Raw genomic sequence first — 15,584 nt, forward strand, 5'->3', positions numbered from 1 at the left:
ACTTGACCCCATTCTTGGACTCAGCCTCCCAGAGACCCCACCCTCCTTGTCCCACTGAGACTGGCAGGTGTTTGTGAGGGGACACACGCACACCGCACATCACTTCTCAGAGCTCCAGCTCCCTGTGACCTGTGTGTTCAAGAGCTTTTTTTTTGGGGGGGGGGGAGCCCTCCGGTCATGGGGCCTGAACTCCAGGCCTGGGCGCTGTCCCTCAGCTCAAGGCTAGCACTGTACCACTGGAGCCACAGCGCCACTTCCGGCTTTTATCTTTTTGCTTATGTGGTGCTGAGGAATCGAACCCAGGGCCTCATGCTTGCAAGGCAAGCATTCTACTGCTGAGCTACCTTCCCAGCCCCTTCGAGAGCTTTTTTTTAATAAAGGCCACACAATTGAGCTTTGTTGAAGCATTTGGTAAACTCTCTGCTCCCACCACAAAAACAAAAAATGAGGAAAGGCCCGGTTGGCCATTTATCCCAACAGAAACCAGCACTTTTTCCCTCCCTCCTTGGTTCTGGGGCTTCCACTCTAGTCCTGTGCACTGTCCCTGAGCTTTTGCTCAAGGCTAGCACTCTACCACTTGAGCTACTTCCAGCTTTTTCTGTGATTAATTGGAGATGATTTCACAGAAGCTGGGTGTTGATGGCTCACACCTGTAATCCTAGTTGCTCAGGAGTCTGAGATCTGAGGATCACAGTATAAAGCCAGCCTGGATAGAAAAGTCTATGAGACTCTTTCTCCAATAAACTTCTCTAAAAGCCAGAAGTGGTGTAGCTCACGTGTCAAAGTGCTAGCCTGGATCTCAGAGAAGCTCAGGGACAGTGCCCAGGCCCTAAGGTCAAGCCCCAGGACTTTCCTGCCTGGGTTGGCTTCAAACTATGATCCTCAGATCTCTGACCCGAGCAGTTAGGATTACTGGTGTGAGCCACAGGCACCCGGCTAGAAGCCAGCACTTGGAAATGAAGCACTTGATGGCAAAGGGCGGAACACGCTGCTTGCTGCATCCTCAACACCAGCTGCAAGTTCACATGTGAAGCTGGGGCTGCAACAGCTCGGCTGCTGTCTGTGGCAAGACAGGGAGAGGTGGGCCTGCTTCTGGTTGGGGGCTTGAGAAGCAGATTGGGGAGGAGCACGTAGCCACACGACCATGCTCCAAGCCCGGCAGCGTGGTGGTGTATAAAAACGAGCACAGGGAAAGAAGGCCGTGTACACAGCATAGGAAGGAAACCTCATGCAGACCAAAACTTAGAGGCTGGAAGTGGTGCTGTAGCTCAAGTGGCAGAGCGCTAGCCTTGAGCTGAAAAGCTAAGGGACAGCGCCCAGGCCCAGAATTTAGGCACACACACACACACACACACACACACACACACGCTTTTAAAGGTTCAAGTAAAGGGGGGCAGGACATTTCTGGGTACAGGGGTGGGTCATGAAGGTGTCAGCCTGACACCAGAGAAGGGTTAATTCAGGGGTGACAGAGATTGAGCCACACACAGGGACATCCAGGGATGCGAGGCCAAGAGGAGCTTGGAAAGGCAAAAAACAAAAAAAAAAAAGCCAACTGCTGGGCACTGATGGCTCACGCCTGTAATCCCAGCTACTTGGGAGGTAAGATCCAAGGATCATGGTTCAAAGCCAGCCTGGGCAGGGAAGTCCATGAAACTCCTCTCTCCAATTAATGTCTAAAAAGCTGGAAGTGAATTGTCTCATGTTGTAGAGTACCAGCCTAAACCAAAGAAACAAAAGCTCAGAGCCGGGCACCAGTGGCTCATGCCTGTAATCCTAGCTACTCAGGAGGCTGAGATCTGAGAATCGTGGTTCAAAGCCAGCCCGGGCAGGAAAGACCGTGAGACTCCTATCTCCAATAAACCACTAGAAAACCGGAAGTGGCGCTGTAGCTCAAGTGGTAGAGCGCCCACCTTGAGCTGAAGAGCTGAGGGACAGTGCTCAGACCCAGAGTTCAAGCCCCATGACCGGAAAAAAAAAAAAAAAGCTCAGGGGCAGCACCCAGGCCCTGAGTTCAAGGATTGGCATACTTTAAAATCCAAGTGTCAGCTGGTTGTTTAAACACAAGCAGGAGTTTGTCAAAGGCAGGGTGGCAGGTGGCAGAAGGGGCTGCAGAGGACTGGCCATTCCTGGGTGTGCCTGCCCCCCCCCCCGCAACAGGCCATCGTGTTAGCAAGCTTCTTACCCAACAGACTGGTGAGGACCACCCCCTACCTTTGTAGCTTCTGGCCTCCACTTTGTTAGGGTTTGGCCTGAGTGACTCTATGTTGATGCTGGTAACTATCACATAAGGAAAGGCAAAGCCAGACAAGGATTGAGAAAATCCTGTTTTAATGTTTGGTCCTCATCTTCCGCCCACTCTGCCTCATGATTGCAAGGACAAAGTCCACGGCTGGAGGGAAGAAGAGCAGCAGCCCGGCCTGGCTCTGCTTAAGTCTGGGGAGCACAGTGAGGAGACCCTCCTCTGTCCCCAACAGTGTCCCAGCTGGGTGGCCATGCCTAGGAGCTGCAGCGGCCCTCGGGGCTGGAGACCGGAGCCTCGGGGGAATGCTGATTCTGGCGGCTCTTGAGAAGGCCCAGTCAGCCCATAGGCCAGGGCAGCGCCAACATCCGCGGGCCAGCGGCTCACCGAACACCGCCACTGCGTGGGAAGAACGGCGGGACACTGCAATCACTGTACTGAGTGGGCAAGTGAGCCCTACACAGACACAGGAGACGGGTGTGACGGCACCCCCTGCAGCGGAGGCGGGATTCTAGCCAGTGAGACACTGACTCAGAAAACAGTGACGACAACAAAAAAACCCACAGGAGGTTCTGGACAGCCTCGAGTGTGCAGTGGAGTCTGATCAGAATCTCCAACGTCATCTGGGTGGCGGCATGGCCATTTGTCCCTTCTTGCTGTGCTTGCAAGAGGGCCGAGGGAGCCCGGTGAGCGCGGGAGGTCTGGGCATCACTGCTCCAGCTCGCCAGCGAGACCCTGGGAAGACAACAAGCGGGTAAGGGTACGGCCGGCACGCACCACCCCAGCCGTGCCAGGAACACCTCAGACAGAGGGGAGGGAGGGGCTTCAGGACTTCCCACCGGAGAGGATTCGCATTGGTCCTGGGATAGGAGTCCCACAGGGCGGAACAGTGGTGAATGGAGAGATGACCACATCCACTATCGTAACTGCCTCACTAACAAAATCCAGCAGCGAAGCGGATGCCAGAGGCAGTGTGAAACGGCCCGGGGAGATGGCGAGCAGGTGATGGACGGGGTGCTGATGCCAGCGCTGGTAGAAGGGCTTTGCCTGAGGGGGCAGGCCTGCTCCACTGGGCTGAGTGACGGGCAAGGTGCTCCACCCGCCGGCCTGCAGGGCCCAGCAAGCCTACCTGCTCGTAGTCTTCCACATACTTGTACTTCTTCTCCCGGTAGTAGAACCTCTTCTTCATGCAGTAGAGCACTATGACGTCACACAGCACCGTCGCCTGAAGGAAGCACAGCACAGCACAGCCTGAGCCAGGAGCCAGAGAGCTTTTTTTTTTTTTTTGAGGGGGGCGGGGGTCAGTCGTGGGGCTTGAACTCAGGGCCCAGACACCGTCCCTCAGCTCTTTAGTTCAAGGTGAGCACTCTACCACTTGAGCCACAATGCCACTTCCAGTTTTCTGGTGGTTCATTGGAGATGAGAGCCTCCTGGGTAATCAGGATTACAAGCAGGGCCCGACCCAGAGTGCTTTTATGTATGCCCTCTTCCCCGAATCTTCCCTCTTGGAGAAGGGGGTCAAGGCAGAGAAGCCTGGGGGTGATCTGGTCTGGAAATGAGCCTGGGGTCCCGGGGGATCAGGTGCCAATCCAGGGTCGCGTCTCACTGGCCCAAGGGAGGCCCAGGACTCACCACCCCCAGGAGTGCCAGGCCTGAGCCAATGTTGATCATGGTTGGGATGATGTCAAACTTCCCAGCCTGCACAGGAGAGGAGAGGAGGGGAGAACTGTTTATGATGGGAAGAGAAGAGCAGCAAAAATATAGGGGTGGGGGGGAGACCCCCTGTTCCAGCTGGACCCAAACTGAGGCAGATGGGGGTGAGCAGCGAGGCTACCTTGCCAAACACAATGACGTCGAAGCGGATGCCGTATGCCTTCATGAGCGTGCGCTGCTCGTTGCCAGCAAGGTCCCTGTAGTACTTGGCGAACCTGGGGGTGAAGGGCTGTGTCTGCGGGCGGGGCTTGGGCCGGAGCAGATGCCTGTCCTGTCAGCTGGGCCAGTGCGGCACTCACAGGGGGCCCCCGAGCCTGAACCTCAGGCCTCCCCCTCTGCTGAGGTGGGCTGGGCCCCAGGAAGACACCAGGACCCCATGGCTGGAGCGGTAAGAGACACCCCCTCTCTATTGTCTCCTCCTACAAGATGGCCTATGCCTGATCCCCTTCCTGAGAGTGAGCCACTTGCCTCTCCCTAGGGGACCCAGGGAGGATGTGGCCAGCCAGCAGTCACCGAGACAGCATTCCACATGGGAGACCCAGCCATTCCAAGGGCCTTGCAGCACCGCCTACGGCCTAGGCCTCTGTTGAATGGTCACTGTCTGCTGTTTTGTCTTCTATATGGACTCCCTTGTGGCTTGTTCACTCACTGTAGAATTCAGTTGTTTTTGATGTGCTTACACGCATGCGCAACTGGTGGGCCTTAGCTTATTTTCATCACCTCCAAAGGAAAGCCTCATTTCCTCTGGCTCCCTCTACCACCCTCCCCCAGCCCTGAACCTGCAGCCTACACCTTCCCTGCCATGGTCCCGCCATCCTCCTCTGGCCTCCACCTATTTCTCTAGGGTTCCAACCTGACCCTGAGGTTTCCACAAGAACCATGAGAAGGCAAAGATGGAGCAACGCAAGTCTAACTCCTGGGAGAACTTCGTTCAAATACCGGCCATACTATCAGCAAAGCGGGGATGATTTCTACCACACACTTGGTTCCACATGTTGCCACTAGAGGGAGCCAGGGGCAAGGCAAAAGTGTGCCGACCCCCCTCGGGCATCTCCTAGGATCTATACTTAACCAGCAGATATGAAAGATGCCATCAAGGGCAAGTGATGTGCCACAGAGCTACCACTGCAGCTACGGGTTTTGATGCCTAGGAAAGGGCATATCTCCTGGCCCTTATCAGATTCCCAGCTGCACTGGACAGAACAGCATGTGTGTGTGCGCACACATGTGGAAACAGGGTCTTTGCAGACACGATTAGTTAAGGACATTGCGCTATTAAGGCAGGCCCTATATCTAACGACTGAGATCCTAAGAAGAGAGGAAGGAAGGAGGCCTGGTGACCACACTGGCAGAGTGACAGGCCTAGAGGTTAGAGATTGCTGGGAGCTGCCAGAAATCGGAAGAGTCAAGGAAGGATCCTGCCCTAGAGCTTTTGGGAGGAACACTGTCCCACGGAATCTTGTACTTTGGACTTCCAGCCTGGTGAGAGAATACAATCCTGAGGTCCCAAGCTTTGCAGAGGTACTGCGTTTCTAGTGGGGAAATATGAGCACAGGCTGTTTTGTTTTTGAGATAGAGTCTCACTGTGTAGCCCAGGCTGTCCTGGAACTCAGGATCTTCCGGCCTCAGCCTTCTAAGTGCCCGGATTGCAGACAGGTACCACCATACCAGGTTGCACACCAGCCTTTCATGAACCTAAATTCTGTGTCGCCTGCACACTGTGGATTCTGAGAAACCAATTTGTGCCTCATGGGATCAATGGCCCGTCCTGGGAGTGCTGTATGAGTGCTGGCCTTTGGGGGTAATGGACACCCCCTTGACTGGGAGCCCTACCCAGCCTCTGTCATTCCCTCACTTAGTTACAAGAGGGCCTAAGTTCATGCCTACCTGAAATTGTAGCCAGGGGACACGTTGTGCTCCACATCGCGGGTGTCGAGGCGCCGGAAGGAGTACCTGGGCAGGCAGAGGGAGGCGGCTCTGTCCAGGTTGCAATTCCACTTGATCTGGATGCCCATGATCCCGCCCTGCGGGAGGCAGTGGAGACAGCCACACCAGGCTTTCGTCAGAGCCTGCTCTGCTCTGAGACGTGTCCAGAATCGTGTGAAAAAAGCCAGGCCTGTACCTACCTCCTCCGCCATGTCCTGGAAGCTGTGCCCTGCGTCCTCCACTATTTTGCCAAGACGGAATATGGGGCAGAAGGGATCGGTCTGGGCGTCATAAATGCACGATTTGAGGTAGGAGGTGGTGATGTTGGGAAGGATATTCCTCCTAAACCCAGGAAGAAGAAAATCAGAGGGAGGAAAACCTCAGAGGAGAGCTGTAAGGAGTTGGGAGCTGGTGGCTCACGCTTGTAATCCCAGCTACCCATTAGGCTGAGATCTGAGGATAGAGGTTACAAACCAGGCAGAAAAATCCATGAAACAAGATCTTATCTCCAATAACCACCAAAAAACTAGAAGTGAATCTATGGCTTAAGTAGTAGAGCACCAGCCTTAAGCAAAAAAGCTTAGGGACAGCACCCAGTCTCTGAGTTCAAGCCCCAGTACTGAAACACACACACATTTCCCCGCCCCCCCCCCACACACACACAAAGAAGAAAGCCAGAAGCGTCTCCAAGACACAGACTACCACAGCCAAGGAACACTCACTTGCTAAAGTTGAACTTCGGATACCAAATGTTGTTCTTCACCAAAAGTGTGAAGTTCTCTGCAGCCTTTAAAAAAGCAGGCCTGCAAAAACAAATGTGTAGGATATTGTCAATAATGTACATATATCTACTTATCACGTACATACATGTATTCTATTTTATAAGAAGGTAGCATTTCTTTTAGGTTGTTTGTAGGGCTTGAACTCGGCCTGGACACTGTCCCTGAGCTCTTCAGCTCAAGGCGAGTACTCTACCACTTGAGCTATAGCACCACTTCTGGTTTTCTGGTGGTTTATTAGAGATAGAGTCTCACAGAGTTTCCTGCCCAGGCTGGCTTTGAACTGGGTTCTTCAGATCTCAGCCTCCTCAGTAGCTAAGATTACACAAGCACCCAGCAGAAGGTAGCATTTCTAAAACACAAGCTTTGCAATGTCACTTTGTCAAGAAGGAAGGGTAGAGGCATTTTTGGCACCTCCTTTCTTCTGCATAAATATTAGGTCAGGAGCAGAGAGCAGATCAGCCTTCCCAGCTGTTCCTCTCAAAGGGCCGGGCCTTCTTGCCCATGGCAGTGGGTAGTGGGAACTCCGAAGCCATGCAGAGGAGGGCGCTGGCTTGCGCCCGCAAGACCTCAGCCTTGCTCACTGCAGGTGCTGTCTGATTGATTTGGTTTGACAAGTCAAAGCAAAGGTGGCTTTGCCTGCATCCGGGTCTCAGTGGCAAAGTACACATAGCATTTGCCAGCTGGCAGGCAGGCTGCCCCATGTCACAGGTGCCACATCAGCTCCCGGCAGACAGGACGGCTGAACTGGTCCACAAGGTGGATTTTTCCTTATGAGAGAACCTGGCGTTCAGAGTGACGTCACTGGTCTGCCCCAGGAGCAAGGCCAGGAGAGGGCCACACAGCGAGAGGCTATGAGAGGTGATGGCTTGGGCCGGGCAGAGGCCCACAGCCAAGGCCCCACGCCCTCCTAGAGAGGGCAGGGCTACAGCAGGGGCCTTCAGGCCTGCCATTTTGTCAAGTTTCTGGTGTACTTTAGCAGCTCTGTTTCCAGGGTGCACCCCATGCGCACCCCTTTTCTTTTTTGGGGGGGTCTGGTCTTGGGGCCTGAACTCTGGGCCTGGGCGCTGTCCCTCAGCTCTTCAGCTCAATGCTAGCGCTCTACCACTTGAGTCACAACACCACTTCTGGCTTTTTTTTCTTTTTGCTTATGTGGTGCTGGGGAATCAAACCCAGGGCCTCATGCATGCAAGGCAAGCGCTCTACCACTGAGCCACCTTCCCAGCCCCGTGCATCTCTTTTAAGACCAGATTTGTTCTTTCTAATCCACATGTCATAAAATGAGCCATGTAGAAACCAACCAGTTCTGTGGCATTTGGTGAGCTCGTCTGCAGTGTGGCGCAATCGGCACCTCTAATTCCCCCAGAAGAAACTGCAAGTGGGGCACACAGTCCCCCACGGGCCCAGGCTGGCCTCCAACTCACAGTCTTCCTGATCAGCTTCCAGGCCCCAGGTCCAAGGGAGGCTGAGGCCGGAAGACTGTGGTTCTAGGCCAGCCAGAACTACATAGTCAGCACTGTCACCTCCCCTGAGGCTGGGAAAAGGTTGGGCAGCCCCGCAAGGCCGGGCTGGGCCTCACCGGGGCACACGTGTGTCGTCCTCCACAGGGCACCAGGCCGCCACCTCACAGGTCTTCACGGACACGTTGAATGGCACGCATCTGCCAGTCTCCACTCCTGTGGGGGGCAGGGAAATGGCTCCAGGTGTCTGGGGGTCTCCATGTCCTCCCTTTGCGGGGTGGAATGAGAACCCTGTTTCTACCCCGAACCCCTGTGGGGCCAATTTGGAGCAAGTTCAATGCTGGGGTGACAGAACTGGCACGCAAATGCCACCTGAGTGCTGGCCACGCTGCCAGCAGGGCCAACGTGATAGCCAGTGACAGAACGGGACAGGCACATGGCACGGCTGGCTTCTGGGGCCCCCACAGCACAGGTCCCCACAGGGCCCCGTGTCCCAGGTGCATTAGCCTCACCCAGGGCTATGGCTATTTTCTTTTTTAATGTCAGGGATGGAACCTAGAACCTCACCCACGCCTGCGCTCTGCTACAGCGCAACATCCCCCAAATTACTGTGGGCGGGGGGGGGGGGATCTTTATGCTAGCAATTTCCACAGAGATTCTCCTGGGGCAGCGGCTTGCTGGGAGCCACTGTGGGGCAAGGAGGGAGGCGGGACTGGGGGGAGGGGATCAGCGTCCCCGGAACTCAGCCCCGCTCACTCCTACCGTTGCTGTGGGTGCCCGCAGAGCCGGCCCTGCAGTCGGTGTCCGAATCACACAAGGTGGTCTTATCAGGGATCTGGAGGGAGAATGGGTGGGAACACGATCTGTGTGGTCCAGCTGGCCATGTGGACCGTAGTGGGCCTGAGGTGCTTTGCCAAAAAGCCACCTACTTCGGGACAGGTGCTCTGGGTCTGGTTTGTGGTGATGATCATATTGGTCATGACAAACAGAGAGTCTTCCTCCTGTAGAGAGAACAGAGAGCACTGCCTAGTTACGCGCTTGTTAACCAGCAAAAAGCTAAGGTCGGGATATTGCTCAAGTGGCACAGGGCCAGACCTGAGCAGAAAACGCTGAGAGCACCACACGGCCCTGAATTCAAGCCCCAGTATTAGCACAAAAAAAAAAATCTGGAAAAGCCGGGCGCTGGTGGCTTACGCCTGTAATCCTAGCTACTCAGGAGGCTGAGATCTGAGGATCGCAGTTCAAAGCCAGCCCGGGCAGGAGAGACCGTGAGACTCCTATCTCCAATAAACCACCAGAAAACCGGAAGTGGCGCTGTAGCTCAAGTGGTAGAGCGCTCGCCTTGAGCTGAAGAGCTGAGGGACAGCGCCCAGGCCCAGAGTTCAAGCCCCACGACCGACAAAAAAACAAAAAAAAAATCTGGAAACTCCCAGCAGTTGATGCTCCTAAGACAAACAGAGCCAGCTTGGGAGCCACAGTGGAGATCAGGTGACTGGACACACCCACCCCTAGTCTGACAAGGTGGAGGCTTCTAGGCATTTGTTCTAGGTAAAGAAAGGCCTAGGGGCTGGAAAGTGGCTCAGTGGTAGAGCGCTTGCCTTGCATGCCTGAGGCCCTGGGTTCGATTCCTCAGCACCACATAAGCAAAAAGAAAAAGCTGGAAGTGGTGCTGTGGCTCAAGGGGTAGAGCGCTAGCCTTGAGCTAAAGAGCTGAGGGACAGTGCCCAGGCCCAGAGTTCAGGCCCCATGATCGGACCCAAAAAAAAAAAAAAAGAAAGGCCTAGAACAAATGTTGTCAGGGACAGGCAATGACTCTGGTGGAAGGGGCGTCTCTCACGGGCCCACGCCTCTTCGCTGGTGTCTGGGAGTCTGCTCCTAAGCCTCTCAAGACACGGTCTCTTTCATTTCAAATGTAGGGAGCCGAGTAGATGCACTGATCACACCCCACACAGAGAGGCACGGAGAAACAAGAGCCGGTGGAGAGCCTCAGGTGGTGACCACACTGCCCATCTGGGAGGTGGAAGGCAGGGCCGTGGGGCAGCCCAGCCTCCAACCTTCCCCAGCTTCCACAGCCCCCAGCAGACCGGGACGGAGCCTGCCAGCAAGGCCACCGGCCAATCTCCTGATCCATTCAACCTAGAAGCTTCTCTGTGGGTCCCTCACGTGAGGAGACCGGGGCTGGTGAGTACACTCAGAGCGCACTCACAGCGCGTGGACACCTCGCCTGCCTTCTCCCGGCTCTGAGCCAGGAACCAGGAGCGGGCAGCCGCCCTGGTCACTGCTGCCCTCTGGAGGGGCATATCACGTTAGGCCACGTGTCAGTGTTTAATTTGCAGCTGTGGGCCGGGGATACAGTACTGGGGTGCTTGCCTAGAAGGTGCAAGGCCCTGGCTTCCAACCCCAACACACACACACACACTCCCCCCAAAACAAAAACCACCCCAGGATATTAACTTGCAACCTTCTCCATCCCTTTAATCCTCAAGGGATTCTACACTATTTTCCCTGGGTCTGGTCCTAGGCTGGCATTGCTGTTGAACTTGTTTCATTCTCTGACAGGATTTGCTGTATAGGTGTATGATAATAATACAAATACAAAATGTGGGAAGGTACTATTTCTCCCTGATTGCCCCCCCTAGGATTTAAGACATTTTCTTGCTTCTTGCTTTCAGGGTTTAAGACAAGCAATGATGTCCTTATTAAAAAAAAAAAAAAAAAACAAGGAGCCAGTAAGTCACATCTATAATCCTAGCTACTCAGGAAGCTGAGATCTGAGGATCACAGTTCAAAGTCTGCCTAGGCACGAAAGTCCATGAGACTCTTGATCTCCAATTAACCACCAGAAAACTAGAAGTAGAGCCGAGGCTCAAAGTGGTAAATCACTAGCCTTAAGCAGAAAAGCTCAGGGACAGCACCCAGGCCCAGAGTTTAAGCCCCACAACCAATAACACAAACAAACCAAAAATCATGGTCTCAGGCTAAAAGCACCTAGTTTTCAAGCTGCCTGCCCAAAGAGAGACGGCTGCAAACAATCAGCCTGGGCATCAGACATGTTAGAGCTTCACGTGCACATTCAGTAAAGAACACGCACACCAGAGGTGCAGGGAGATACCTGAGGGGGGATCACATAGTCAGCCACATCCCAAATCCGGAAGCCGAGGCTCGAAGAGTTGGTCACAGCCACTCCTTTGGCCTTGGTAGTAACTGAGCTGACCACAGAGTCCATTTCCTGGTAGCCCTTTTCCCATACAAACACCCACCTATAAAAGAAAACAGTACCATTAGGATTCAGAGACTCTGAACTGATGCCAGGAGCCTCTGTAGCCAGAGAGGCTGGAAGAAGAAAGTTTACTAATTATGTGACTTTGCAAAGTGGCTTTGCTTCTAGAGACCACATTTCCCCTTCTACAACCAGGGACTTGTAGTTGAAAGCCACCAGGGCAGGAAAGCCCCATGAGATTCTTATGTCCAATGAGCTACCAGAAAACTGGAAGTAGCCCTGTGGCTCAAAGTGGTAAAGCACTAGCCTTAAGCAAAGAAAAAATAATAAAAACAACCCACTGGGAACAGCATCTAAGCCCTGAGAGTTCATGCCCCAGGACTGCACACAGCAGTCAGAACACAGGAGATAAATTCATAAATTCTCAATAAATGTTATCTCGTGTGTGTGTGTGCGCACACAAGGGTATTAGGACTTGAACTCAGAGCTCTGCACTCTCCTTAGCTTTTCATTCAAGCTGTCACTCTACCACGTGAGCCACAGCTCCTCCTCCAACTTTTTACTCATTACTTAGAGATAAGAATCTCTGGTTAAGCTGAACACCAGAGGCTCATGATTGTAATCCTAGCTACTCAGGAGGCTGAGATCTGAGGATTACGGTTCAAAGCCAGCCTGGGCAGGAAACTCCATGAGACTCTTATCTCCAATAAACCACTAGAAAACCGGAAGTGGTACTGTGGCTCAAGTGCTAGGGCGCTTGCCTTGAGCTGAAGAGCTGAAGGACAGAGTCCATGCCCAGAGTTCAAGCCCCAAGACCGACCAAAAAAAAAAAAAAAGACTCTCTGGTTGTCTGGTTGTGTGGGGTGGGGGGACTGGTATGTTGGAAGGGGAGGGAAAAACTAGGAGAAAACAAAGGGAATGGTGACACTGTTCAAAAAGAAATGTACTTACTACCTGACTTCTGTAACTGTAACTTTGTATCTCCTCTCCAATAACAATTTTAAAATGTCAAAAAAAAAAAGGGGGGGCTGGGAAGGTGGCTCAGTGGTAGAGCAACTTGCCTTGCATGCCTGAGGCCCTGGGTTTGATTCCTCAGCACCACATAAGCAAAAAAAGTTGGAAGTGGCTCAAGTGGTAGATCACTAGCCTTGAGCTGAAGAGCTGAGGGACAGCGCCCAGGCCCAGAGTTCAGGCCCCACGACCAGACCAAAAAAAAAAAAATTTTTTAAAGTCAAAAAAAATTTTTAAATGAAACTCTGGGATTTGTCTACCTGGGCTGGCTTCAACCCACAATCGTCAGATCTCTGCCTCCTGAATAATTAGGATTACAGGCATGAGCCATAGTCTTAAAGCACTTTCTACAGTGTCCTATTTTTTCCCCCAGGAATTCAGCTTCCTGTATGCTTCTCTCTTCTGAAGAGCAGGTGTTAGTACTGGGGAGGATACTGGGAGGCTCAAGGTGTTGGTGCAGAGAGGTTAGGACATGCGAGCACAGACTGGAGCCATGTCTCCCAGCTCAGCTCCCCGACTCATGGGCCCTAATCTTGGGCCAAGTGGCTCAACTGACCTGAGCCTCTGTTTTTCCCACCTGAGAGATGGGAATAAGACAGACCCTTGAGGATTGTTGGGAGGTTAAATGAGGTAATGTGTGCCAAATGTTTAGAACAACGTTTGTACAGTACAGCAATCAGAATCCTTCCCCTGTTGAGCTGCTGTGCACCTGGTACCAGAGGCTATTACACAATTGTTTCTAAAGGTAAGAAAATGCAGGAGATGTGGCTCAAATAGTAGAGCACCAGCCATGAATGCAAAGAAGTCAAGCGAGAGCGATGGTCCTGAGGCTCAAGGTCCACTACTGGCACATGTACAAAAAAAAAAAATCTCGTAAGGCATAGATGCTAAGAGCAGCAATTCACTGGCTTGGGTTACTCATTTGTGCGCTGTTGGCTCTCAGCAGTCCCTGGAGTCCCTGCTGGGTCTCGGCTTGGGCCTTTTCCTTGATGAGCTCTTCTTCTGGACTTCTAAGAATGCATCTGTGGGAGTTTCCATCTTCCAGTTGGACACAGAGACCCTTAGCACAGGAAGGCCACTATTGTTTTACCACCAAATACCGGGAGTTGCTAAATCAGAGACAGTTTCACAATCATCACTATCATGTGATTAGCTATTTCATTATCATGCGACTAACAGGATTTGATAACTGGGAATTTAGAAGGTCTGTCTTGGAGAAAGGGTTGCTCTATGGGAGAAGAGACCACAACTCTGCTAACTTTCATTAGATCAGAAAGTTAAGAAAGCGAACGCGCGCGCACACACACACGCACACACACACACTCACACAATCCCTTGAATCTAGAAAGCTATCTGAGTGCGAAGCATTACTGCTTTTCAAAATCCTTACTCCTCTAAATCCAGTGTGCACCTTACAGTTCCGAAGCATTTCAATCTGGAGTATTAGAGTTCAATAGGTACTTGTGCCTACCGTTATCCTAACGTCCAACACAGCTAGGGATACTTTCTGCAGCCCAGACTTTTCCAGGTGGACGTGAATTAATCCTCTCATGAGAACAAAAGCCAAGAAGAGTTCAGCCCCGTGCCTGTGGCTCACGCCTGTAATTCTAGCTACTCAGGAGGATGAAATCTGAGGATCGTGGTTCAAAGCCAGCCTGGGCAGGAAAGTCCATGACTCTTATCCAATTAACCACCAGAAAACTGGAAGTGGCATTGTGGCCCAAGTGGTAGAGCACTCTTCTCCTTGAGCTGAAGAGCTTAGGGACAGTGCCCAGGCCCAGAGTTCAATCCCATGACTGACCAAAAAACAAACAAATCAAAATCAAAAACAAAACGCCTGGGCAGGAAGGTTTATGAGACTCTGATCTCCAATTAATTCCCAAAAGCTGGAAGTGGAACTGTGACTCCAAGTGGTAGAACACCAGCATACCCAGGCCTGGAGTTCAAGTCTTAGTACCAGCCACTCTCTGCTCCTCCCCCGCCCCCCCAAAAAAAGGCAAGAGCTAAAGCTGTATGAGATTTGCTGTCAATGCTTATGTTCCTCCAGGAATGAGAGTTCATTTACCAGCTGAGTCTTTATTTGGAGGGCGCATCACCATCTACAGCTGTGGCGTGGGGAACTACCAGAACACCGAGTTCCACCTTGGATAGAGGTCAGATGGGTATGTCAGCTCCATACCTGATGCTTGGCTGAACTGTTGGGTTCTGGAGTTCAAACCCAGGGTCTCAAGCACACAAGCACACTTTATCTCTCAGCTAGGTCCTCAGCAAAATGTCTCAAGTACTCTCAGCATGCAGTGCAGACGGGACAGACATGAGCAGCCAGACCAGCTCTTCTTCCTGTTATGTATTCCCTTGGGGGGGGTGTGGGCAGATTCCAAGATCACCCCACCCCAAGATCAGGATCTATTAAACGGTTTCTGGATGAATTATTCACGATCAATATGTAAACCCCTAGGGGATGGGCTCCCCAACTCTGCTAACATCAGAACCACCCCAGGAGCTGACAGACTCAGGTCTGAGGCTGGGAGCCTGCGGTATTTTTCTGGTTCCCAAATGGCTTCAGTGTGCAGTTAATGTGGGGGACCTTTCCCTCCCCGCCCACCCGCAAGGCCTTGAAAAACAGAAGCAGATACACCTCAGCCCAGCAGCTTGCAAACACAGGAACACCTCAGGTGAACCTGAGATGGGGATCAACTGGCAAGGCCACTGTCCCGCCCTCTCCTGGGCGGCGCAGGTGGTTGCAGTGCGTTCAAGGAACGTGGCGGAGGGAAGCGAGGGCGCGGGTGTGCGGCGCCCACACACCCAGCGGGAAGCCAGGGAAGCAGCAGGCTCAAGCAGCCACTCCGCAAGTGAAGGGGCTCGGGCCACGTCTGGGAAGGGTGACTTCGCTACCCTGGGCTATCTCAGCGGAAAGAACCGGCGTGGGATGCAAAGCCTGGGCCGTCGGATCATCAGAAGAGCGAAGATGGACACCACAGCCTCGCTGAGCCAGACAGGTGAGTGAGGTCGGCCTGGCCAGGCTTTCCTTAAAAACACCACGAGGGACAATGCGGCCGGCCTGACCCCAGGCCCCTGGACCGCAAGCCCCCAGCAGGGCGAGTCACCAGCCTGGAGTCGCCACCTACTGCACTACACGTGAGGCCCGGCCGCGGGGTCACACGGTGGCCCGGGCCCAGAGGAGCAGGTGCGCAGGCGCGGCCTTCCCAGCACAGCCCCCCCCCCCGCCAGCC

The 15,584-nt window shown here is 53.2% G+C and overlaps 1 protein-coding gene and 1 long non-coding RNA gene across 2 annotated transcripts in view; one reads left to right on the forward strand and one right to left on the reverse strand.

The window, feature by feature from the left end:
• Positions 1 to 2,320: 2,320 nt before the first annotated feature.
• P2rx4 (purinergic receptor P2X, ligand gated ion channel, 4) overlaps positions 2,321 to 15,584 on the reverse strand; it is a 16,308-nt gene continuing 3,044 nt past the window's right edge. Inside the window, exons 2-12 of the mRNA XM_013023137.1 lie at positions 11,233 to 11,380; positions 9,050 to 9,121; positions 8,883 to 8,955; positions 8,240 to 8,336; positions 6,604 to 6,684; positions 6,082 to 6,223; positions 5,843 to 5,979; positions 4,077 to 4,170; positions 3,875 to 3,940; positions 3,372 to 3,467; positions 2,321 to 2,977 (exon numbers count right to left, since the gene is read on the reverse strand). Of these exons, the coding sequence (XP_012878591.1) occupies positions 2,951 to 2,977; positions 3,372 to 3,467; positions 3,875 to 3,940; positions 4,077 to 4,170; positions 5,843 to 5,979; positions 6,082 to 6,223; positions 6,604 to 6,684; positions 8,240 to 8,336; positions 8,883 to 8,955; positions 9,050 to 9,121; positions 11,233 to 11,380 (1,033 nt within the window). The 3' untranslated portion in view covers positions 2,321 to 2,950. The remainder of the gene's footprint in view (positions 2,978 to 3,371; positions 3,468 to 3,874; positions 3,941 to 4,076; positions 4,171 to 5,842; positions 5,980 to 6,081; positions 6,224 to 6,603; positions 6,685 to 8,239; positions 8,337 to 8,882; positions 8,956 to 9,049; positions 9,122 to 11,232; positions 11,381 to 15,584) is intronic.
• LOC105990683 lies at positions 10,218 to 14,727 on the forward strand. Its single transcript, XR_001175325.1, has 3 exons — positions 10,218 to 10,301; positions 14,399 to 14,504; positions 14,612 to 14,727. It is a non-coding gene; the product is annotated as an uncharacterized LOC105990683 (long non-coding RNA).

The sequence above is a fragment of the Dipodomys ordii genome, unplaced genomic scaffold (assembly GCF_000151885.1).
Source record: "Dipodomys ordii isolate 6190 unplaced genomic scaffold, Dord_2.0 Scaffold66, whole genome shotgun sequence".
In the NCBI taxonomy this organism is placed as follows: domain Eukaryota; kingdom Metazoa; phylum Chordata; class Mammalia; order Rodentia; family Heteromyidae; genus Dipodomys; species Dipodomys ordii.